The sequence below is a fragment of the Macrotis lagotis genome, chromosome 4, assembly GCF_037893015.1.
Source record: "Macrotis lagotis isolate mMagLag1 chromosome 4, bilby.v1.9.chrom.fasta, whole genome shotgun sequence".
NCBI classification, from domain to species: Eukaryota; Metazoa; Chordata; class Mammalia; order Peramelemorphia; family Peramelidae; genus Macrotis; species Macrotis lagotis.
Window position 1 is genome coordinate 96172558 of NC_133661.1, and position 26879 is coordinate 96199436.

At 37.1% G+C, this 26879-nt stretch overlaps 2 protein-coding genes across 4 annotated transcripts in view; both read left to right on the forward strand.

Moving 5' to 3' along the window:
* SHTN1 (shootin 1) overlaps window positions 1-26879 on the forward strand; it is a 124125-nt gene that overhangs the window by 56417 nt on the left and 40829 nt on the right. For 2 of the 3 annotated variants that reach the window (XM_074233564.1, XM_074233567.1), the window contains exons 9-13: window positions 7062-7208; window positions 12905-13058; window positions 18678-18777; window positions 20077-20159; window positions 24637-24746. In XM_074233564.1, coding sequence (XP_074089665.1) covers window positions 7062-7208; window positions 12905-13058; window positions 18678-18777; window positions 20077-20159; window positions 24637-24746 — 594 coding nt within the window. The remainder of the gene's footprint in view (window positions 1-7061; window positions 7209-12904; window positions 13059-18677; window positions 18778-20076; window positions 20160-24636; window positions 24747-26879) is intronic. The other variant, XM_074233566.1, reaches the window with a different exon arrangement.
* LOC141521238 (transcription initiation factor TFIID subunit 11-like) lies at window positions 14118-14859 on the forward strand. The gene has a single exon (XM_074233570.1). The coding sequence runs from the start codon at window positions 14169-14171 to the stop codon at window positions 14820-14822; it is 654 nt and encodes a 217-aa protein (XP_074089671.1). The 5' UTR covers window positions 14118-14168; the 3' UTR covers window positions 14823-14859.

Below are 26879 nucleotides of genomic sequence, written 5' to 3' on the forward strand. Positions count from 1 at the left end.
TCTTCCTCCCCTCCCACTATATCTGGCTTGGATGCAGATATCTGTGAGATAAGATAAAGCATAAAATAAAGCATTGTGGGTCAAACCTATAGTCTATATGGTCTTAGATGATCTTCTGGAAATAAGGTTGCATTTGTAGTCAGAAGGCCTGGGTTCTACCTAAGTGACACACTTTACATTGAAGATACATCTGTGTGCATACACTGGAACCTACTTCTGTTGCCATTAGGTTTGTGACAAATGCAACTATAAAAGCAAGGCAGAATGCAAAAACTGGCAGAAATGCATTTTGATATCTGTGTAGCAAGAATTGAGCAAATCACTTAAAACTCTTCAGACCTCAGTTTCTTCACCTGTAATATGAGGGGTTAGACTTGATTTGGATTTTAAGGATCCTTCTAACTCTCTATGATCCTAAATTTTAAGTAAGCAAGAATCAGTTTTTAAGTAGTGCAAAGGATGTCTGAACCATTATTCATTATATTCCATGAAAAAGGAAGGAAGGAAGGAAGGAAGGAAGGAAGGAAGGAAGGAAGGAAGGAAGGAAATGTTGCACATAGGGGATGCTTAATTGGTACAGAATGACTTCAGGTGGGGGAAATTGGACTTTAATGGTCTCTCCAGGAACAATATATTTTCGTTCATGAGAGATAATGAGAAGCTAGATTAGAGAAGTGGCAATGAGCAGGGAAATGAGGAAGATGTGGAAAAAATTATAATACTTGGTACTTGTTTGTTATAGGAAAGAAAAAGCTCTCAAAAATAGCCTTTAGATTTAGAACATTGAAGAGTAATAATATCCCTAAAAGAAAAAGAGAAATCAGGAGGAAATACAAATTTGGATAGAAAGATGAGTTCTGGGTGTTTTCGCTTAGAGGGTCTGTATGACCAAGAGATGGCTCAAAATTCATATCTAGAGCATGGTAGAAAGATCAGAATGAGAATTAGAATTGTGATTCATATGTAGAACTGACAGTAGAAGTTAAGAGAAGTATATTGATTAACCAAGGAAGACATTAGAGAGAAAAAAAGAAAGGTCATAGTCAGCTGACTGGAGAAACAACATTTATAGCAACTTTTTTTTTCTCTTATGGACTCTTTTGATAATTTGATGAAACTTATGGATCCCATCCCCCCCGTAATATAAAAGACAGAATTATAGAAGAAACCAGTTATATCAAAATTAGTTATCAAAATATCTTTTTAAAAAACCAGGCTAACAACCCCCTGATTAGGGGCCAGGAGGAAGAGAAGCAAAGGAGAGGAAAATCATAGAGCAGATGGAGGACTGTGTTTAAAATGCTTGAACATTGTGGCTCTTAGTTCTACTAACCTTTTGAAATAATAAATGCTGTATCTGGATGGGACTGTTTAAATCACTAGAGTAAGATTCATTTACATGTAGTCTCTTGAATCTGTGTATCATGCTATGGGACTTAGGGAAGGTATTTAAAGGGCAACAGATGATGGGAGTGTCTTCTCTAGAAAATCTAATGACTTCTTTTCAATCTAGATCCTGAACCTCTGAGCAATATTTGACATTATCTACCACCCTCTCCTACTGGATGCTCACTCCTCTTGAATTTTCCTGATACTGCTTTCTCTAGGTTTTCCTTGTCTTACAGCATCTTCTTTGTCTCTCTGCTGGATCATTTTCTCTTACCATCTCCTAGCTATGGGCTAGTACATACCCAAAGATTCTGTCCTGATGGTTCTTTTTCCCTTCTCTATCTTCATTTGGTGGTTTCTCAAGGGTTTAATAATTATCTTAATGCATGTCTCCAAGATATTCATCTCTCTCCTGAATTCAGAGCCACAGCATCAACTGCTCATTTAGAACAATTCAGACTGGGTATTTTATTAGTCATTTCAAATTCAACATGTCTAAAAGAAACTAAATATCTTTCCCTGTAAAACTCAAACTTCTTTTGCCTTTCCTAATGATATCTAAGGCACCACCATCTTTCTAGTCACATGGCAGTCATCATCATCGCTTGTTCCTCATTCTACCTCATGGTTTAATCAATTGTGCAATATCTTTTTTTTCTTTCTCCACAAGAATCCATTTCTTTCTGTCTGGGTGATGGGGAGTATAACATAGTGACTTTACCATCATTACTAGGAATTTTCAATGGAATGGAAGTTGGTATTCTAGTGAAGGTGATAAATGGAATTTGCATGTGAAAAGAAATAAATTAAAGTTAAGAATAAATACAGAGAAATTTTAAAAAAAAGAATCTATCTTAACTTGCACTCCCGTCACTTCTGACCTGGACTATTCCAATAGATTTCTTTGTCTTTTTCCTTCCCTTCCTCTGGGTCATTCTCCAAACTGAAGTCAAAAGTTGCTAAAATTATGTCTATGTTAGCTCTACCACTCAACCTTAGTAGTTTCTAATTATCTCTAAGATCAAATATATACTCCTCTGTTTGACATTTAAGGACTTTCTAGGAAGTGGCCCTAAACTAGCTTTTCAGTCTTCTTATAAATTACTGTTTTCCATTAGACCATGAACTCCTTAAAAGCAGAGACTGGGGTTTTTGTTTGTTTATTTGTAGGACATTTTTGTCCTTTTTTTTTAATTAACTAGCATTCAGCTCAGTCAGTACTTGTCTCATAGTAGGGGCTGACTAAATGTTTGTTGACTTCTCATGCCCAACAGTCTGACAAAACTATCCTTGTTTCTGTTTTTCATACAGTATATTCTGACCTGTCCTTGCCTCTGTATAGATTGTTTGGCTTCCCTCTTCCTCCCTTTTTCCTCTGCTTCTTAGAATCTCTAGCTTTCGCTTTTTATATAAACCACTTCTTGAATCCCACCTCCAACTACTAGTTTTCCCACAATATTACTTTGTTATTTTTTTTAATAGGCTCAAACTTGGGAAGAAATGGCAGGATAATGACTTTTAATCTTGGATAAGCTATTTCACTAAAATATGTCAACCTTATGAGGGGAAAATTAAAAAAGCTGTAGGAATATGAATAATGGACAAAAACAATGAGGTAGTGAGGGGTGGGGAAAAGGAATAGTTAGCATGAATATATCTACATTGCTAAAGGAAAAATGTTGGCTGATTTTGACCTGAATGCCAGGGTCATATTTTGAGAGACATTTTAAGTTTCACATCTGTTCTTTATAGAATGATGTTAGAATGTAAAGCTGCTTGGGGAAGACCTTGAAGACCATGCTAGTAGTGGAGAGGAGAGATGGAGGGAGCAAGATTCCACAAAGAATAAGAAAATGAATTAGCACTCTTCCATTCATGTAGCAAGTCTGTAATAAATATTAATTGGTGATAATAATAATCTTGGTATGTTAACTCCAGTGGAAGAACAAAATGGAAAGGTGAGGTGGGGATGGGAGAACAGGAACAGTGTCATTCAATATTATCCCTAACAAGGATATTTGCATTAGTACTGAATATTAAAACAAAAGAGCAACAACAAGATATTACCTTAAAAATTTTTATGAATCTAGGGCAAATATACTTTAGTGTGATAGTGAATCTTTTTCTCTTTTTTTAAAAGATAAAATCAGATTGAAAATAGTATAAGAGAAAAAATTAAGCAAGAAATAAACCAGTACTAGAAAATATGAGATTCAGAGTACTTAACAAGACTCATAAGTCAGCTGTTTTCTTTTGAACTGTATTAAGATTTAATAATTTTTGCATTATTTATTCATTCAATATATCTTTGCAACTTTTTGTTAGAAGTTGCCTTTATTATCTCTGGATTATATGGTCCATGTGCTAGCTAATATGATCAAATATTTATGAAGAGAAAATAGTCTCTATCCATAAGAACTGAAGGAAACAACATATAGATGTAAAGGTAGAAAGTAATAATAGTAATAATAATAAAAACTAGCATTTCTAAAGACCCTTGATGTTTGCACAGTGCTTTTAAATAGTATTGCATTTGATCCCACAACAACCTGAGCAGTCCATCTTGTTACTACTCCCCATTGTACAGTTGAGAAAACTGAAGCATAGTGAAGTTAAATGACTTGACCAGAGTCACACAGAGAATAAATGGATGAGACTAGATTTGACCTTGTGTCTTCCTGAGTCAGGATAAACACTAGCAATTGGAAGTGAATCAAGAAAAATTCCCTATAGAAGTGGAGCTTTGAAGAAAACTAAGAATTCTAAGAGATGGATATAAGGAGGAAGGAATGAATTCCAGGCCATGCCTTCATTATTCTGCATATTTGTTTATAATCGCACTCCTTTGTATTTGTAAAGATTTGTATAAATTTGCTTTATCATTGACAAACACTTTCATATGCATTATCTCATAATGATAACCTTGAGAGGTCATTTAGGCAGGTGATATTATTATCCTTATTTTACAGAGAAGGAAATGAATTCAAAGAAATTGTCAGGGGTCACTCAGTTACTAATTTCCCCAAGGGATTTTATTGTCTGAAGTTTATACCCTTAAGTTTTTGAGCATTCATTTTCTCCTTCCTTGACTTCCCTTCCCTCTCTTAATGTCTACCTGTTTTTCCCTGTCCAAGTTAAATCCCAGGCCTTTCTCCCATCTTAGCCCTCACAAATCTCTCCCTCTTGACAAGCCTCCTAATTCCCTTCCTTTTGTCCTCTCCCCTGACCACAGTCTGGCTAAAGCCCTCTGCTAGCACTCAACTTACAATGATAGACTTGAACCATAGCCCCTACCCCTACTTGAACCATAGTCCCTACCCTACCATTAGCCAAGCTAATATAATAAAGATGATAATTCTACACAAATTAAATTACTTATTCAGTACCATGCCAATCATATTACCAAATGTTTATATCCTAATAGAGCATATTCAAACAAGAAAAATACCTCTAATAGATTCTAATGGAAATAGGATAGTGTAGAGTATTTTTGTATAAATATTTCTTGACTGCCTCCTATGAGAAGAACACTGTGTGTTAGGTGTTATGAGGTCACCCAGTGAAGTATCTGGAATTTGAGGTTGAGAAAGAGGAGTAACATGAGATAATTTAACATACAACATCAATCACTGGACAGAGATAAATTATGCCTCTTTGCATTTGAGTCTTAAGAAAATGGTTTTGCTCACTTGACTCTGAACCAACCCTTTATAATTTAATTTATTCCTTTCTAGATCTGGTGCTTACTTAGATCTAGTTATATTCTTCTGCTCAGTAACTCCTTGTTACCTCTTTGCTCTATCCTCTATAAACTGCCTGCTTCTCCTCTCATCTCTCTTCCTTCCTCATTCTTTTATGCCTTCCTGATTTTGGCTCAAGCTGGGTCTCTGTCCCACTTTCATCTCTTAAATGTCCTCTCTGTTGCCATCTCCTTTGTTGGAGCATCCCCCAGCCTTCCAGGTATCAATGACCTCTCCTTTCCCTACCTGCAATCTCATTATAATGCTTTTTGCTTGTTATCTCATAATGTACTTAGCATATATGACTGTTTCTTCTGGTTACTTGTGTGTATATCCTATTTTTCCCCTACTCCTTAACTCTAACAACTAACATTTATATAGTGCTTTAAAATTTGCAAAGAATTGTATTAACTCCTCTGATCTTTATGTCAACCCTTTGAGGTAGGTGATGTTTACTCCATTTTTCAGATAAGGAAACTGAGGAATGGAAGTTTTAAGTGATTTGCCCAGGGTCATATAGCTATTAAGTGTCTGAAATAAGATTTGCTGCCTGTAGGCCTGGCAATCTATCTGTTGCTTTTCAATCCAGACCTCTCATTTCACAGTTGAGGAAACAGATGTCTAGAAAGGACAAATAGTTTGTCTAAGGTAGTACAAGTGGCAGAACCAGGATTCAACCTGAGGTCTGACCTGAAATTCCTTCCACTGTTCTGCCACTGGTGGCATATACTTAGTACCAGTAAATAACAGGCAATAAGTCCTATAGGAAAGCAAGTGTCCTAAGGCTTTCAATGCACACATTTTACAAAATAATGCTGAATGCCAGGCTATGCCAGGCTTCCCTGCAGCTGATGTTGCTGTTTGTGAATGCCAAGCTCTGAAAATTAATCAGGGTGCAAATAATAGTGTTCTGTCATTTTTCTGCGTGAAAAAAGTATCTTAGTTGAGTGTATTCTACCCATGAGAGACTGACAGGTGGAAGCACATGCTTCCAAAGAGCAGATCGGCTGCATTCATGTTTTTCCTGCCTCTAGTTCCTACAGATGGTGGAATTGAGATGTTTTGTTTTCCAGGCAAAGCTACATCATTATTGCCTGTCCCTGTCCCTGTTTCATTTAAAAATCACTAAGTGCTGCTATGTGTCTTGATATTTAGGGCAGGACACTGAAGGTCAAATAGAGATGAGGAATCCGAGGCTCCTGTCCTCAAGAAGCCTGCACCCTATATTATTTATTCAGTCATTCAACAAATGTTTAACGGTTGTTTGCCATTTGCAAAGCACTGTGCCACCTGCTGGTTTGTGTTCTCTTGGCAATGATTTTAGTTTGTCTAGTTTGCCTGCCCTATCCTTGAAAGGGAAAGAAGGAAGGAGGAAAGAGGCCTCAATAGGTGATCACATTCTAAGATCATGTCTAATTGGAGGATTGTGGTAAATCTTTTGGAAAAAAATAAGAGCGTAGATGTGAATATGGAACATGGGGACTCTGTATCTTTTGTAAAGAGACAAAAAGTACCTGAAGACTGAAAAACTGATCCAGAAAAATCAGCCTAATTTCAGAGTCTGAAAAATCTGACCTTGGGGTCACCCTCCTGCTTTTTTGTATAGGATGAAAAAATTAGTTAAAAAAAAAGAAAAAAAATCATTTTCACTCCTGCTAACTTCTGTTGTAATCTTTGTGGGAAGAAACACTTGGTGGTTCCCCCCCCCAAATTGTCTAGTGTATTCTTGGTATGTATTCATATGGCTGCATTAAATGCTGTCTTCCCCCCCCCCCCCCCAACATCTTAGCTCAGCTAAAGAGCCTTTAAGATGTTTCCTTTACCTACCCTGGAAATGAAAATTCAAAGGGCCTTTCTTTTCCTTTTCATCAAGTTGCACTTGGAGATCTAAGTGGAACAGTTTGTCTATTTCTTTGTTATTAACTTTTGCAGATGTTCATTGAACAAAACAAGCTTAAGAGACAAAGCCACCTTCTGCTGCAGAGCTCGGCCCCTGACCAGCAGCTTTTGAAAGCCTTAGAGGAAAATGCAAAACTCACCCAGATCTTAGAAGAAGAGAGAATTCAACATCAACAAAAGGTAAAGCTAGATTTTCTTTCAGAAGACTTAAAAAAACCATTTTTTCTTTTAAATTTAAACACAGTCAGCTAGTTATTGATTATTTGTTCTAACTGAGGGGTCAGCACAGAATGGATGAATGAAGTCCACATATGTAATTCTACACTTCACATTATTCATTGGTTTCTGTCTTCTTGCAGCCAGCCTTGACCAAAAAAAAATTTACCAAATTGAACTAAAGGACACACTGTATTTAAAGTTCAAATGAATGGTAAAATATAGGAAGAAGCTAGGGAAGGAAGCAGAAGTTATAAGGGAAATAGATAACACTAAACCTGGATGATTGAGAGTTGATTTTATGTCTTAGATTTTGAAGTAAAGTGAACAGTATTCTCAAAATTTATCTTTAGGGAGTATTGTAGTTTTATTTCCTAACTTTCACAAGGAAGAAAAGAAACCTATGGGAGTAGTAATTGCTTGCTTATAGAAAGGCTAGTTTTGTCAACTAGCCCAAATTGTATACATTTAAAATGTTGGTGAGTGGTTCTTTAAATGTGCCATTCAAACCAATAGAGCCTACCCATAGGGAACTGGAGGCTTCAAGCAGAAAAGGATTGTCATTGTAGTAGCTAAAGAGAGAGGAAGTGGGAGAGGAGAGAGGGAAAGAGGTGGAACAAGGACTTTAAAATTAAAATATCTACTTTAGAAAAATTACATCAATACTGGCAGCACTTAAAATGTTTGGGGGTGGAGTTGGGGGTGGAGAGAGGAAAGGGTTTATTAGATGCTATTTGTTAATGCTTACAAGTTCCCTGTAATGAATAACAATTGCAGTTTCCCTTTGTGAATGCTGATATTTTTACAAAATAATCATTGGGAAGGTTAGGGTGGAGGGCTAGAGTTAACTTAATATACTTAGGTACTATGATGTGTGAATTATTTGGTACAAAGTGAAATAATTCCATTCATTGGCATAAAATTAACCTTAGAATTTTTCTGATCTTTTAAAACAGATCTTTAATGCTATCTTTGGTTTTTATCACCTATATTTTCTCTCTGTTTCTTCCCCTCCACCCTACCAGGAAGCATCTATCCTGTATAGCAAAGAATTATTTTTTTAAAGAAAAAAAAATTCAGCAAAATCTATCAGTACATCAAAAATATTTAACATTATATGCAATATTTCTCATCCATGGACCCTCTACTTCCTTATTCATTATAATTTTCCACATTTAGTTTGATTATTTTGTATTTGTTTTTCCAGTTTCAGTTTACATTGTAATAATCATTATGTCCATCGTTTTCTTGGTTCTGCTTACTTCATTTAAGTTTTTAAATGTTCTCAGTATTTATCATTTAATCTTTTTGATAGCACATTAATATTCCATCCTATTAATGTACAACTACTTGTTTAACCATTCTCTAATAAATGGGCATATGCTCTTTCCAATAAATGCTGCTATATTTTCTTATATTTGAATATGCAGTTCATTAATATTCAACATTTCCTTTTATGAGAGTCACTTGATTTATATGATATGTCATTAAACTTGTAAGATGAAGACACAACTTTGGATCTTCATCATGAAATCTCATTTTTTTAATCTCATTGTATAATAAACATCACTTTGATGAACAGTTCATTTTTCTAACTTTAGCCTTTATTATACTCCATAGGTTTTTTTCATTTTGGTTTTAATCAGTTGAGTTCCAAGGCCGTTTGAGAAGGAATTCTATTTCCATCTTTTGGATAATTTTTTTTTTAGGGTTTGGTTTTTTTTTTTTGCAAGGCAAATGGGGTTAAGTGGCTTGCCCAAGGCCACACAGTTAGGTAGTAATTATTAAGTGTCTGAGGCCGGATTTGAACTCAGGTACTCCTGACTCCAGGGCCGGTGTTCTGTCCAGTGCGCCACCCCCTTGTATAACTTTCTTAATCTTTCATATTGAAGCATGATACAGAAAACTATCTCCATTTGAAAATTCCTATAATTCTGGAGAAGTTTTATGTCTCAGTATATCATTTTATTTATCAGAGACTATAATTGCCTGTCCACTGGAAGTTTTAAAAAAATTTCCTCAAATATTCTTTTAGTATGTGTTTGATAGTCTTACAGATTCACTTGGATTTCTGTTGATAGTTTTGATAAAATATTGAATTAAAAAATCTCATGAATAAAACAATGACCTCTTTTTAAATTTACTCCCAGTACTATATAAATATAATATTGTTCATAAGTGTTTTTTTCATACTGGTGGTAAGAAGCTGTTTGATTGTTTTCTCCCTCATTATTCTTTCAATTTCAAGAATTTCAAGCAACCCTGTAGAGGAACCACTAATAAACCTTCTAGGGAAGGAAAGAGAACAGACATTCATTGAGCACTATGTTCCAAATACACTTGACAAACATTATCATATTTGAGCATCACAACTACCTTAGGAGATGGGTGATATTCTAACCCCTGAGGAAACTGAGGCAAACACTATTTAACAGATTTGTCCAGAGTTATATAATTAGTGTCTGAGGCCAAATTTGAACCTAGGACTTCTTAACTCCAGGTTGTTCAACACTCTCTGCTGTGCCATCTAGCTTCCTGCCAGATCTTTCTGAAGATCATTGCTTATTTTTTGAGGATTAGATGGTTTTTTCATTTTGTCATTCTTGGCATTGTTTTTCATTTTTCTTTCATATTTTACATTCTGGTTCAATGTAACTCGTCCTGCTTAGTTGTGGCCTTGAATGATCCTTAAAACGCTTGACTATATCAACAACCATTACAACGAGTCATTAAAGTATGCTCTTTAAGAGCTATATACCTTTTTCATATTTGTCTGTAGTTTTATCCATTTTTAAACACTGCAAGATTAAAAACATCACAAAAGATCAGTAAAACATGTGGCAAAGAGCTAACTAAATGTGGAGAAACAGCTCAATTAAGTTTTATCTTGTCAGGATGTTTTAAGTTATCTCACTGTTAATAGAAGCACACATAAATGAGAATTGATATCATAAAATGAGATAATAGCACAATCATTGTTTATTCTAGGTAGTACTTCACAGGCAAACGTTGTGTGTCCTAGGTATTGTTGATAGTTTAGTTCATGCTTCTGGAAGAATTTATGCCATACTTTGGTCTTACTGAATCTAGACCTTTATCATCAAATCATCTAGCTCAGTTTCATCACTTTTTTTGTCTAGATTTTCAAATTTCATCTTTCTCTCCTCTCCAATTCATTCTCTACTTGATTGCCAACGTGTTATTCTTAAAGCCCAGGTCTGACTAATCTCTCTTGAGTAATATGCTACAGTGGTTCCCTGCTGTTTTTAAAATCAAATATTAACTCCTTGGTTTGACTTTCTGGCTCCATTCTACATTCTACACATTCTGACTCCAACCTACCTTTCAGGCTTATAACATATTTAGTCCCCTCCACGGACTTTTCTTCCAATCAATCTCATTTTTTTGTTCTTACATTTCCCATCTCTTGAGATGAAAGCCTTTGTATAGGCTATTTTCCTTGCTTGGAATGAACTAGGCCTATTGAGAATCTCCAGTTCCTTCAAAGTTCAGTTTAAGCCCTCACTCATACATAAGCTATTTTTTTATAAACTTTATTTTTAAATTTCCCCCCCCTGCCCCACTACATGCAAAGGCAAATTTCAGTATTTACTTCTAAAATTTTGAGTTCCAAATTCTCTCCCTTCCTCCCAACCCTCTCCCCTCACTGAGAAAGCAAGTTACTTGATATAGGTTAAAAATGTGTATTCATGAAAAATCTTATTACTTCAACAAGTCATGTTTTAAAAGTAAACATAACCCCCCCCCCCCAGAAAAATAAAGTGAGAAAAAAAAAACATGCTTCAGTCTGTATCTGGACACCATCAGCTCTGTCTCTGGAGTGGATCCCAGAGATCATAAGTCCATCAGAGAAATTGTTTCAATATCTTTTCCCCACACTTACTCTTGCTAGTTGTATTTCCCTCCATCCTGTTCCTCCCACCCCCATTTATTCTATTCTCTCTTTCACCCTGTCCCTCCCCAAAAGTGTGTTATATCCGACTACCCTCTCCCATGATCTTCCCTCTAGTCTATCACCTGCATCCTGCTCTTCCTCCCCGTCCCCGTCCCCTTTTTCCCATCCTATATTTTTAGCATAGCATTTTTTGGTTTTTGCAAGGCAGTTGGGTTAAGTGACTTGCCCAAGGTCACAGGTAATTTTTAAGTGTCTGAGGCTGGATTTGAACTCAGGTTCTCCTGACTCCAGGGATGGCACTATCCACTGTACCACCAAGTTGTCCTTTTAGCATCGCTTTTGATAAAGTTATCTCATACTAATTTGATAAAGAATCTGGAGAGATATGAAATGGATGATAATACAGTTAAATGGATTCAGAGTTGATTGTGTGATTGGAGCTGAAGACCCCTTATTAATAGTTCTGGTCAGGAGATCCTGCATTGAAGGATCACAGGGATCTGTGCTTGGCCCAATGCTGTTTTACCATTTTTATCAGAGGCTTAGACAAAGGCCTAAACTGTGTCCCTATTAAATTTACAAATGTCATAGAGCTGAGAAAAGTTGATAATTCAGTATATGTCAGTTAGAATGCAAAAGGATCTTGACAGTGTAGAGCATTAAATTCTAAAATTAGTAGGATCGAATATAAGGTTTTACACTTGGATATAAAATAATAAAAATGATGATGATGATAAAAGCTAACATTTCTAGGGTGTTTACTATTTGCTAGGCTAAGGACTTCCCAATTATTATCTCATTTGATCCTTAGAACAACTCTGGAAAGTAGAAGCTATTATAATGCCCATTTTATAGAAGAGGAAGCTGAGGCAAATAGAGGTGAAGTGATTTGTCCAGGATCACAAAGCTAGAAAATGTCTAAGACACCATTTGAACTCAATTCTTACTGACTCCTATATCCAATAACCCATCTAGCTGATTTGTACAATTGACAAGTATAAGATAGGGGAAGTGTGATTGCTTAGTTGTTCTGAAAAAGATCTGGTGTTTGGGGTGCTACTAAAATAACTTAGTATAGGTTACTAGTGTGATTGATCTGACAGCCAAAAAAAAAAACTAACGAAGTCTTGGTTTGCATTGAGAGACAGAGTCCAGGAATAAGAAAGCGATAGTCCCACTGTACTCTCCTTATCAGACTGCTTCTGGAGTATCCCTCTCAATTCTGGGCACTACAATTCTAGAAGGATATCGATCCAATTGGAGAGTGTCCAGAGGTGGGCACCAAGGATGGCAAAGGGCTTCCAGTTCATGTTATAAAAGAATCAATTGAAGGATGTACCCTTGTTTAGCCTGAAAAAAAGAATAGATTAAGAGAGATAAGGGGGCTGACATCAAGTGAAAGGATATTGTATGAACTGGAAATTAGACTCCTATTTGATTTGGAATGGAGAGAGTTACAAAGAGACCAACTGAGGTTTGACTCCTTGGAAAAAGGAGTCAAGACCAGGCTACTACATATTGAGTATGTGAAAGTGGGAGTTCTTTCCGTGCATAGGTTGGATTGGATGGCCAGAGATCTCTTCCAGTTCTCAGATTCTGTGATTTTGACTGTAATAATCTGCCATCCCCGATTTTACAGTCTTTTAAGTATCCTGTGGTATCTGTGAAATACAATCAAAAGAACAATCATTTCTGTTTTTCCCTGCCAAAGACAGTAACCCCATAAAATGTTTAAAATTTACAGGTTAAAGAATTGGAAGAGCAGCTAGATAATGAAACACTCCATAAGGAGATCCATAATCTCAAACAGCAATTGGAGCTTCTGGAAGAAGATAAGAAGGAATTGGAGCAGAAGTGTCAGAATTCTGAAGAGAGGGCTAAAAATCTAAAGCATTCAGGTAAAAGTGTGCCGATTCGAGGTTGGCATTTAAATTCCTTTAGCTAAAACCGCTCTTGCTTTACAGAATTACAAGGGATGATGAAACAATCCATTCATTAGTCTTTGGGCTTTTTTTCATGAACCTTGTGCTTTTTTAAAGATCTAAACATAGAAAATTGAAACAAACTGAAAATATGCCAAATTTGGGAGTTTGGGGTTTTTTTTTAGGTTTTCGGACACTGTCAAGAAATATGGTTCTTTCTACTATGTGTTGTTTTGACTTTTTTTTAACTTAAGCAAAATAGGATGTGGTTGTCAGCACGTTTTGTTATGTTTTCATTAATAAGGAATTTTTTTATCCAGTATAAATTTGGATTATCATACATGGTAGACTAAATTTCTTTCAGTTAATTATTATTTTCCAAAAAAAAAGTGATTCTCTTCCCATTTTGATGTAAGGTTACAGATTTTTAATTATTTGTGTTAGACTTTAGAAATGTAAGCTTTTTTTCATGCAGTATTCCTAAACCCCTCGGAAAAGTCATGGCTCCTGCTTGCCATATTTGGTCAGTGGTTGAGGGAGCTCCAGCTGGTGGGGTTGGGATCGGGAATTCTAAACATCCAGCCTCCCATTCGCCGTGTGACCCTGGGCGAGTCACTTGGCCCCGCTGCCTCAGTTTCCTCCTCTGTAAAAGGAGCCGCAGAAGGAAATGGTGAACCGTGCCATATTCTTGCCAAATGGGGACCCGGGGCGGTGACTGGAAAACAAATGGGGGCGTGCCCGCCCACGCTGAGGCCCGGCGGGGGTCCGGCTCGGGCGCCCTGCCCCCGCAGGCCCCTCCGGGCCCCCCCCCCCGCGCCCCGCCCGCGCCGGCCCTGCCTCCTCCTCCGGCACGCGCGGCCTCCTCCGGCAGGCGCGGCCTCCTCCGGCAGGCGCGGCCTCCTCGGGCAGGCGCGGCCTCCGCCGATTTCCTCCCTTCGGGGCCCCGTCTCTTCTGGCCGCTCCGGCGCCCCGTAGGGTGTCGTCATCGCGGCGCGACCGCCGGAAGTGGGCTCGGCCGGCCCGGCGCGGCGCGGCGCGGAGGCTGCTCCCGGCCCGCGGAGGCGCTGCCCGCCGCCCCCGCCCGCCATGGACGAGCCCGGCGAGGCGTCCCCGGAGAAGGCCGGAGAGGGCCCCGCGCCCGAGGAGGCGCCCCCCGCCGCCGCCGCCGCCGCCCCCGAGCCGGACCCGGGAGCCGCCCAGCCCGACGCGGCCCCCGAGGACACGGACGGCGAGGAGAACGGAGACGCGAAGGAAGCCTCCGCCGAGGACGCGGAGCTCAAGGGCTCGGAGGCCGCCGACTTGGCCGGAATCGGGAGGGAGGACGCGGCGCTGCTTCCCGCCGCGGCCAAGAAGATGAAGGTAGAGCCCAAGGAGAGGAGGGAGAAGGAGCACAAAGTGGACGAGGACGAGATCCAGAAGATGCAGATCCTCGTGTCCTCCTTCTCGGAAGAGCAGCTGAACCGTTACGAGATGTACCGGCGCTCGGCCTTCCCCAAGGCCGCCATCAAGCGGCTGATCCAGTCCATCACCGGCACCTCCGTGTCCCAGAACGTCGTCATCGCCATGTCGGGCATCTCCAAGGTCTTCGTCGGGGAGGTGGTGGAAGAGGCCCTGGACGTCTGCGAGAAGTGGGGGGAGCTGCCGCCCCTGCAGCCCAAGCACATGCGGGAGGCCGTGCGAAGGCTCAAGGCCCGGGGCCAGATCCCCAACTCCAAGCACAAAAAGATCATCTTCCACTAGGGCCGGCCGCGGGGCCCGCCGCCCCCCGGGGCCCAGGGGCCGGCCTGGGCTTGTTGGGAGCTCCTGCTGGCTGACTGACGGGCATGGGCCCGTGTTTACGCACACGCCCTCAGTACTGTTTACAGATCCTTCTAAGGAGCAATCTTCTTGACTTTAATTTGCAGAGTTGAACCTTGGGACCCTAAATTGCTATCATCATCCAGGACTCCTGTCTGCTGTGACAGAAATGTATTACTTGTTAAATTTGATGGTTTAGTTTACAATGTTAAGCAAATGGTGGAATGATAGAATAGTTTTATTACGCCTGTAAAAACTACACATCATGTGGTTTTTGGTGTGTGAACATTAAACTTTTTTTTTAACTTGACAAATAAACGAATTGTCATCTGTCGGGCCTAGATTTTACCTGTTGGAAGAAGTTTTACCTAATTCTCCAGCAGAAGTGAATTTCCCTCATGTATTTCTTGTGGCACTTTATTTAGACTCTAACTCTCCTTTTATCCACTTTGTGTCTTAATTATGTTTTTTTTTAATCAATCCCATTAGTCTACAACATTATTGAGGGCATGGACTCTTCTCCCACTATGTGCACCTGGTTCCTAGTATGATACCTCCTACTTAGTAGACAGTTGTTTGTTGTTTTGTCATTGGGAGGAATAGAGACTAGGGTTTTTCCTCAGTTTGTTCAATTTGGCAAGTTTTTATTGTGCAGTTTCTTCACTGTACTAAGCACTCTAAATAAAAATACATGTAGCTTCTGCATTTAAGGCACCTCTATCTCAGAATGTTTTCATTGTTATGGTAGGCATTTCTAAGGATTTTTGTTGGGGAATTGGTAGAAGAAGCTTTGGATGTGTGTGTAAGAAATGGGGAGAGCTGCCACTAAAATACCACTAGAGAGACAGTGCATAATGAAATAGCTAAATTTCTGTTTTTCCTATTGCTTCTACTACTGAAATATTTCATTGTCATCATCACCCCTTTTTCCATTACAAACCTATTTTAGGTTTGCATGACTAAAATGTTAAAGTAACCATTATTCTCTTTCCCCCTTTAATTTTATCCAATGCTTTACTGTTTCTCTTCATAATGTAATATTTGTTCAGTTCACTCCTGGGGGTATATCCCAACACTATGCACGGGCCTCAATAATACTTCACTGAGTGATCTCATCAACTTTCATGGATTCAGTTATTCCTATCCAGATAATTCTCAGATCTGTCTGCCAAGGGGGGGGGGTAGTTACATGGCACAGTGGATAGAGTAGTGGCCTGGAGTCAGGAAGAGTGGAGTTAAAATCTGACCTCAGATACTTAGTAGATTTGTAATCCTGGGTAAGTCACAACCCTGTTTATCTTAGTTTTTTGTTTGTAAATGTGATTAGTGGATTCTAGTATCTTTCCCCCCAAAAAACACCCAAAAAGGGTCACAAAAGATTTAAAAATGACTTAAAAACAACTAAACAAGCTCTCTCCAACCTCCAGTCTCACTTCACTTGCCTTTTGGGCATCTCAAACTGGATGCCCCATATGTATTTTAAACTCAGCATGCCCAGAACTAAAATTATCTTTTTCACCAAATCCTTCCCTTTTTCTACCTTCCCTATGACTATTATACTATCATACTATCCTCCCAGCCATCCAGATTAGCAATTTAAGTTATCTTCCATGCCTCATTCAATCCCATATCCAGTCACTTGCCAGGCCCTGCTGTTTCTGCTCTGACATTACTAACCTGGTTGTGAGACCTTCATTACTTCTCTCCTGGATCAAAAAAAAAAATCCCGATTGCTCTTGAAAGCCTTCACAATCATGGTTCCATTCTCCTTTTCCATTCTTACACCTCGTTTCCTGTAGCATACTCTTTGATTCAGTGACATAGGCCTCCTTTGCTGCCCTGTAGACAAGATGCTCCATTATTTTTCTCTGGTCTTTCCCCCTGCCTTGAATACTTTCCCTCCTCAATCTCTGCTCTCTGCTTCGTTTAAGTCCTTCTTAAAACTCCCATCTTTTATAAGAAACCTTTCCTAATTCCTCAATTCTAAAACTTTCTCTTTTAATTCTTATTTATCCTATATGTAGCCTGTGCATATCTGTCTGCCTGCTTTCTCCCCTTGATTTTGTAAACTTCAGGAAGCCCAGGACTGTCTCTGACCTCTTTATATTTAACACTTGTAGTACAGTTTAGCACACCACTTACGTTTGGCACAGAACCTGATAGAGTAGATGCTTAATGGATGTTTATGGACTATGTATACATGTCAGCAGAGCTATTTATACATATGTGCATATGTGTTTATATGGTATGTGTCAAAGAGCAATTTAAGATTATTGTAAGTGCTGTATAACTTTCTTCATGTGGTTCTGCCTACTCTTCTCTCATGATTCAATTCTGGACCCTGCTCGGCAACTGTATACTACATACAGTCGTGTTTGATATACATATACATATATATATGTATAATATTTTATCAGACCTTCTTTTGAGTGGTTGTGGATTCATTGAGGAGATGCTTTAGCATATTTCTTAGAGGAGGCTAAAAAATCCTATCTATAGGGGTGACTAGGTGGCACAGTGGATAGAGCACTGTCCCTGGAGTTAGGAGTACCTGAGTTCAAATCTGGCCTCAGACACTTAATAATGTGTGGCCTTTGGCAAGCCACTTAACCCAATTTGCCTTGCAAAATCCTAAAAAAAAAAAAAAAAAAAAAATTCTATACTCTGTTCAAGGAGTGTTCTGTGCATTGGATCTGAGATTTCTGAGACTTTTCTCAAGGCATGCATTATTCCTGTAATATCTTGCCCCTGAAAATCTCCCTATTTGAAATCCCATCCTTCCTTCAAATCTTCACTCAAAAATGACCTCAGATAATGCTTCCCCAAATTTCCTTAAATGAAAGTAACCTCTTTTTTGAATTTCCAATAGCTCCTCATCTGTATCCTGGTAATATTTTACTTGATATGCTTATATACATGGCTTCTCTTTCCTGATTGTAAGCTTCTAGCATGAAGTCTTTCAGATGCTCAACAAATAATCATTGCCTGAATGAATCAATGATTAGTGCCCTAATATTTTCTCACAGAGACAGATTGTAAATTTACAAACATTCTGAAAGCTGTTCAAATACAAAGGAATATTAGTATAATGGTTAAAACTCAGGATACTATCACTAGTTACTAGTTAACCCCAAAAAGCAAATTGACGTGAGTGTCAGGAAGAATTAGGACAGTTGGTGTTCATTAGGATCCAGTGCAAGACCTTATTCTTGAATAAAATTCTTATTCTTGACTGGCCCATCTATTTCTGAAGACAACCATTTGAAAATCTTTATTAGGCAATTTGATCTTTTGTGAATAAACTTTTTCTCTTAAATCTATTCACTCATCTACCCAGCCAACTACTTGGAATTAATTTTCTACAGATGTAGCTACAGCAAATGGTTAACATTTTTGACAGATCATCTATGAGGGAACACATAGAGGACTATAGAGCTATGTGGTAAATAACATTTATTTTAAGAGGTACTTGGCTGTTATTTTCTGGTTTTTCTTAATAGTACAAGGTAACTCAAAAATCTTAGTGCATTTTAAAAAGTTTTAATAACTTTTGCAACACTATATTCAAGTTAAATAATTGTGGAAAGTAGGAAGAGCCCAATATTTGGAGTCAAAAGTAGTGACTTTGAATCATTCTTGGGAAAGTAAGTTAACTTTGTCTTTGAGTTTATATTCTAATGTATGAAATTTGCAGGTTGGACTAGATAAAAGGTAAGGCCTCTTTTTGTTTTGAAGGCCTATGGTTACTTCTTCTTTCTTCACTAAATGCTTACCCCCTCATATTTGTTTTCCATATAGTTGAGGAACTCCAGAAACGAGTACACCAGTCAGAAAATTCAGTGCCACCTCCACCACCTCCTCCTCCACCACTTCCCCCTCCACCTCCTAATCCAATCCGGTAAGCAGATCTATAAAGATTTCGACACTTTTGAAACCAGGTATGCCCAAATACTTGGATTTCCTTATGGTAGCAACATTTTTCAGAACCAATTTATAGCTAGGTGGGATTCCCACAAACCCGTCCCAGGTACTGAGAAGATTGAGACCAGCAGATCTCTTGTGTTTAGAAGTTGTCTGGTTGAGCTCTTCAGGTCAGGGATCCAAACTAAATTTGATCTTAATAGCATGAGACAGGAAGGTACTCCAGATTCCTTCTGAAGGGGGGGGGGGGGGACTTACTCAGGAACAAAACAGGTCAAAGAACCTAACCAGTTGGTGGGATCAGAACTGTTAATAGTCCCTCCATCTTATTGTGTTAGGAAAGTACAAAAGAAAACGGTGACCTTTCCAGGATATTGTTCTGAAAACTTTTGAAAATAGTGTTATTACTTGAAAACTATTCTTTTGGTATGGAAAAAATATCTAACAAATACAGAGAAAGAGGCATGCCTTTGGTATACATTTCTGATAAACTCCTACCTTCTTCTTAGACTTAGGAAACTAGTGGGATCAGTTTATTTTTCTGCCTTTAGGATTTACAGTTAAAACATCCTGATTTTTCCATATCAGAGAAGTCTGAATAGACAAGGGTTTTTTTAGATTCTATTCACCTTTTTTTCCTACCTGAATTGTTTAAAAGGTTTTTCACTTGTCCTGATTTATCCTTTAAAAATAAAAGTCTTAAGAACTACTTTATCCATAAGATTGATAGCACATCTGAGAACATTTCAGATTTAGACCTTAATTGTTTTATTTAACTGCACATTTGGCTTATTAACTGTTTTTACGTCATGGTTAATAATTATAAAAATTTTTTTTTAAAAAAGAGGCCTTGCAGTACTTTTGTAGTATCATGAATTTGAAACCAGAAGGGACCCTTAGAAGTTGTTTCATCCAAACCCCTCCTTTACAGAGGATACTGAGGCTCAGAGAAATGATATGACTTATTCAAGGTCAGGCAAATAGCAGAGCAAGTTCTCTGCTGATTTCTCATCTTTTTCACTGTAGTTTTTTTCCTATGTCTAGACAAGAGTTACACTACATTTTTCTGTGATCAGAAATTCTAGTAGTAATAAATAAGGAAGCAACATAGGTTACATATTTCCTTGATCACCAATTAAAAGACATGTTCATAAAGAGAAGCTAAACATTTATCAGTGGTTTAATATATAGAAATTATAATAATCTCAGCGTTGGAAAGTATCATGGTGAAGAAGAATTTAGGGACTTTTCCTGGTCCTTTTCTTTTCCTTGAAAGGTCTCTTATGTCCATGATACGAAAGAGATCCCACCCAAGTAGCAGTGGAGCCAAGAAAGAAAAAGCAGTTCAACCAGAAACTGGTAAGTGTTACCTTTGTTCACCTTTATTCAGTTACATGATGTTAGTCATTTATTCATGATACTGCCTAATATGTAATCTCTCTGGCTCTGAAATGTTGATAATTAGGGTTGTGAATAGAGATGTGATAGGGGGCTGCTAGGTGGCACAGTGAATAGAGTACCGGCCCTGGAGTCAGGAGTACCTGAGTTCAAATCCGACCTCAGACACTTAATAATTACCTAGCTGTGTGGACTTGGACAAGCCACTTAACCCTATTGCCTTGCAAAAACCTAAAGAAAAAAAATAGAGATATGATGTAGTTTCATCACGGGTGCGAGTATCAGGAGAAAATCTGAGAACTAGGACTTTTCCACTTTTTATGGTCATTCCTGGAAATAATAATTACCTTAGATTTGCAGGAATAAAGAATCCTAGTTTGAGGATTATCAGATTCAGAAATAGCTCTGTCTGTCTCAGTGTTAATCAGTTTCCTTGATTATTCATTGTTAATTCCCTCCCCAGCTGTGTAATTTGAACTTGTCTCTGGTTTATTTTTAAAGTTTTTTATGGTTAAGGTTTAAGATTTTTAAGGTTATTTTTAAGGTTTAAGGAATTCACTCAGAATAAAATATATTCTCCATGACGTAGATATCTTGAATATATTATCTTCAGCTGTATCCTTTAATAACATTAAAGCATCTAGAATTTTAAACCCTCTCAATCCGTGAAAATAAAAAGAACCCACCCACTAAAAAAAATTTATTTATAATTCACTGTAAATGCAACATTGTTTTCCTCCATTAGAGGAGATGTTGACATTAGATTGTTGCTTTGTTAACTTAATTAGAAATATTTATATAGAGCTATAATTCTTTGGCTTCTGAAAATGGTTTTGGCCAGTAGTACTAATGGGGCATGTTGATCTGTCCATGGTATTTTGAAAGGTACCTGGGAATAACTTTAAATCATACTGATAGAAAGAATACATAGTACTTTACCAACACATGCAGATTAAATAGCTTCTTCTATGTCCCTGATGGTGGTTTATTTTTTCATTATACTGTATACATATATACCACAAATATATGAAGGAGTACATGAATGGGAGAATTTCCAGATTTAAACAGTGTTATTTCCTACTGTGTTCATAATTGGAGATTGGAATATCTAGTATAGGGTTCAGTCTCAATGTAACTTGCATCAAACAGTGCCCATTTGTAAATTGTTTCTTGTTGCTTAACTATATAGTATTTACTGTTTAGAGAAGTAATTTATGATCAATTTGGTCATATTTTACATATCTGTAAGATCTAATTTCAAGATGCCATTATGGATTTAAACTTGTTAAGCCATTTTTTTTGACTCCCAAGGGATCTCTGTTGAGTTTAGGTTCTTACCAGTTCCTACTAGTGATACTAAGTAGAAAACTGGAAAAAAAAAAAACCTCTGTAATTACTTTAGATAAAGGTTTTATTTGTGACACTTAATTTAAAAAAACATATCAATGTCCATCTGACAAAATCATATTTCTATAATGCTTTAAGATTTTAGAAATATTTTTCTTCTAGCAACCTTATAAGGTATTTTAACTCCATTTTATGGATGAGGATACTTAACCTTAGAGAGGTTAATGCAATTGCCCAGGGTCATTCAGAGAATCTATTACACCTTGCAGTGTACTGCCTCTAGTTTTTCCAAAGAGTGGCAAGAAATGATTTATGAATATGATAAATGACTGACTGAACTAACAAAGAACCACACCCTCCCATCAGTTCTGAGATTAAGGGAATCCAGTGAAACTCGGAAATTCATTCTAACAGGAACAGAAGTTTATAGAAGGACACCCCCAAAAGTTCTAATTACCACTATGTAATAACAGAAGGTTATAGAGGGTATTATTTTTTCCTTAATAAGCTATATATTTTTCAAGTAGGTCTTAAAATTCTAAATCTCATTTAATTGTCTTGGGTTATTGAGTCAAGACTAACATCACATCAGTATTTGATTATTTGGAAGATAGTTAATAGCAGTCAACTTGTCTTCATTTATCATTTTTCTTTAATCTCCAGCATCTTGGATATTTCTTTTGTCCCTCTGATTACATGGTTTTGTGAGACAATTACCTACTCTATCATTACAGAAAGAATTGCAAAATATTCCATGAGTTCTCTGTAAGCTATTCTTCCATATTTTATAGAGCCACTTAATCGTTTTGAAATTCATTTAGATTGCTTTTGGCAAGTTCATCACTGAACACAATGATGGTGGGAGAAAGAAAAAAATATATGTGTGTGTTTGTAGATAGGTAGATAACTTCATTTGTGTGGGTAAGCTGGTGTCTTTTTTTCCCCTTTCAGCCAGTTAGGCCTTTATATTTAAAAAAACAAACATAAGGAATTAAATTCTCATTTAAAATCTTTATAGTATTCAGGTAGCCTTCTACGCTGAATCATCAATATTATACTAACCTAAAAAGTGTAAATCTGTTTAAAATTCCTGTTACATTAAATATTTTAGACAAACGAAATAGCTTTGACTATAACTGCTCCATCTGTGTGCCTTAATTGGCTTTTGTCTTGTTTGATAAATTAGGCTTCAGTCATGTCTTCCAGAGTGCTGATGGGTAAGGAGGAAGTGTTATACCATTAGTTTCCATACAGTTTTTCTATCCTTATTTGGAATGATATATTTTTTTTAATTTAGCATTTTGCAGAAGCCATTTTTTTACTTTCAGTGAATCATTTGCCAATCAAAGATGCCAAAATAGCAAAACTGTGACTTGTGTCATCCATTTTAATGTGCTTTCAACAGAAGATATTAGTTCCATCCATAATGATCATCAGTATATCTCAGTTTCTTTACTAACTATACATTAAGTTGTCAGGCAAGTTCCAAGTTGTGGCAGTGTGTGCAACATAATAAGCAACACTGGAATTAGTATATATTTAGTGACTACTGACCCACCACACACACACACACACACACACACACGCATACACATAAAACACATAAAATCTCTCTCTCTCTCTCTCTCTCTCTCTCTCTCTCTCTCTCTCTCTCTGTCTTACTTTGTGAACAACAGTATCCATTTATGATTTCATTAGATGGGGTTAAGGCTTCCATGACACATTGTCCATTCTGAAGATAGAATCTGTTGGTCTTGTTAGTACCATACTGTGTAAGAGTCAACATATATATATAATCTCCTGTTCTAATTCAGAAAAACCAGACTTTTGAACTTTCAAAGCATATAAGTAAAATATAAAGGACCATTCAAAATCAGCTAAGTACACACGCTTTGAAAGAATCCAGATTTTCCCATCTTATTTATCTGGTGTGAGACTTGGACTGTCAAAATGTTCTACTTTTTTTGTATAGGTCTTATAATTCATGTAAACATAGTTTGACCTTTAAAAAAATTAAGATAAAGTATCATACTTCAGCATCATAGCAAATGACCTTGAACTCATGACTCATTTCAGGTACATTCATCGCCTATATTAATCTCTATTTAATAATGATTTTATACTACCCAGGTCAGTCTATAATTTAGATGAACTTGCTTTTAAAATTTAATTGGGGCAGCTATGTGCACAGTGGATAGAGCACCTGCCCTGGAGTCAAGAGGACCTGAGTTCAAATCCCACCTCAGACACTTATAATTGCCTGTCTGGGTGACCTTGGGCAAGTCACTTAACCCCCATTGCCTTAAATATTTTTTTAAATTTTTTAATTTAATTACTTAATTAAAATCATTGGTGTGTTTATGGGTTTTTTTCCCAATAGGAAATGTGAAATGCCTTGCATGAATGTTTTATATTCATGTGATTAATCAATAAACAGTGAACATAGGAAAAAAATAGATTTTACCTATTTTTATGTTTGCTTTTGTCTGTATTTCATCCAGTAAGGAAAATATCTCTGAGGTATTTTCAGTCAAACCTTTGATACTTCCTTCTTCTTTACACTAATTTCTTTGAGGGATAATATATGTCTGCCAATAAAGTATAAAATCCCCTTCAAGGAAAAAAGGCATGATTATTTAGGATTAAGTACAAAGTTGAGTTTAATAAGACCTGGAGAAATTCCAGAAGTGAACCAAGTATTCAATAAAATCTATAATTATGCTGACAAATAGGGAAAAAATCATTTTAATTGTTTGATGTGGGAGAGTCATTATTGACTTAAATGCCTTAATTTAAAAAAAAAAAAAACACCACAACAAAAACCTTCCCATTTTTATGACTCAGCTCTGTTACAGAAACTTTGCAACCTGACTGCTGTTCACCTGAATAGAGCCATGGTGTTCTGGAACTCTTGGCATCTGAATAGTGGCTGTATGGTGTAGCACACTGCAATCTTTCTAATTCACAAATTGCAGAAAAGTAGCAATGGACTTAGATGATAATTCTTATTTCACAGCAGAAAATATTTCTTCTTGCAGTTTTCTTGACGTTCTTCATTTGAAACTCAGTGAAATGTGTTTTCTTTGAACAGCAGAAGAAGTCACAGACCTGAAGAGACAAGCAGTTGAAGAAATGATGGATAGGATTAAGAAAGGAGTTCATCTTAGACCAGTTAATCAGGCAACCAGGCCAAAGGCCAAGGTATAGAGCAGCTAAATCCTCTTTCTTTTTTTCTTATTTTGGTGCTTATTTTAGAAATGAAAAAATGTAATATAGGAATAGCACTGATATAGAGGTTATAGTGTATTATGTCTAGAGTTTTTCTTGTACAGTTTTACTTGGGGAGGGACATGATTTCTCTCCCATAGCAAACCCAAATCCATGATATATTCATGATATTCCAATTGTTTTTCTTTATTAGAAATTATATTATAATATAATACAACATAATGTTATATAATTATATAATGACCGTAAAATTTGTTATCTCACAGATAAAAGACAAGGTATGAGGTATTCCCATGATGTTTTCTATTCCTTGATTTTTCATTTAATTTGATTAAGATTCATTTATTAGGAAGTTTATAGTGCCAAAAGAATTAGAGATAGTTTTGAAAAATACTGAAAAGATCCAGAGTTCTTAATTAAGAAAAAATTAAATCATCAAATCTCCTCTAAAATAAATATAGTGGAAGATTTTGTTAAATTATTTGGTCCAGAAACCCCCTCACTAAATTAAGGAACTCTCTGTGTCTTTCCTAATTTTAAGATATTATGATAACAGTCATTAGCACCACACTCTTCTTTTTACTTGTTGTCACATTGAAATGGAATTTTTTAAAAATCACTTTGATCAATAGTTTCCTCCCTTCAATTAGACATCTATGGACAGTTTTCTCCCCCCCCCCCCCAATTTGAAAGCTCTTTCTTACCCTCAGTGCTTCTCTGCCCAGAGAGAGAGAGAGAGATCTGTTCTTTTTAGGGTTAGCTGAAGTTCTGTAAATATATGATATTTCTGTCTATATTCAAACTATGTTTTGCTGTAAGAACAAATTTATCTAGGTTGATAACACTGTGTAGAGGTCATACCAAGAGAATAAGTAGGGAAGATAGAACAGTCTTCTATATTTTCAACTTGGACTGATCCGAAAGTAACTGATCAATTAAAAAGTAACTGATTTCCACATAAGGAAATTTGTTCCTACTCCAATACAGCTTCCTAACCAAGAACTAGAATTTACAGAGCCTTTAGACTAAAAACCTTATGGCTCAAGTAATCTACTTTTTTGAGCTTAACCCTTTGGTATTCATGTCCAGGGATACAGCAAATAAAAAAAAAAGTACTTAACTTGGAATCCGTAAATCTTGGTTCTAGTCCCAAGCCTGTCACCCAGGTTCAAATCTTACATTTGCTGAACATTTCCTACATGACTCTGAGTAAATCATTTCAAGTCCCTGGGCCTCAGTTTCCTCATCAAATGAGTGAGTTGAACTAGTTGGCTACTGAGACCCCATGTTATTCTAGACATCTGTTTCTAATAGACTCTAATTGAATGTTAACATGAAAATTACCCCACCTTTTCTTTCTTAGCTTAGAAATAAAGTAAAAATAATAAAGCCTATGAATCTTGCTTGGAAGGGTTGCAGTAGTAATGATCAGAATGCAGGTGAAAGCACCATAAAAATGAAGGGGAATTTTTAAAAAGAATGTTTTTATAATACAACAAACAAAGGTTAACAAAGAATAGATAATCAAATCTGAACAATTGCAAAGCAAAAGAAATATAGTAATTCAAATAAATCTTAAATCATATCTGTTAAAAATGGATTTTTAAAGGTTTATTCTTATCTATATTTAGTTATGTTCCTCCCTCCCCACTTTTGTTATGTCATCTTTTTTTTTTTTCTTCTTCACATGACTCTTTCAGCAGTTACACATTATTTAAAGTCAGTTCAAACTCTGGAAAGAAACTGAACAACCATCAGTGGACTACTGGGGTTTTCGCTGGTAATAATTAACCTGTGTAGATTTAGTTTTGACCTAACTGGTCAGTAATTTTTTTTTTAATAACATTCACGCTTGATGCATGCTAAAGTCCCCCTTTCTGCATTACCATCCCTGCTTTCCTGCAGTGCTCAAAGTGAAGGGAGCAGATGTTCCCAGCTGCCTTCCACCTTCCAGTTGGCTGGCTTGGGCAGTGAGTTCAAGAGCACCAGCTTTCTGGCTGAACAATTTGCATTCATGGGCCTCCCTGGAGGCCAGGTTTTCTAAAGGGATTTGTGGGTGCTGTGACTAAACTAGTGTCTCCAAAGCTGTTGACTGGCACTGATGGC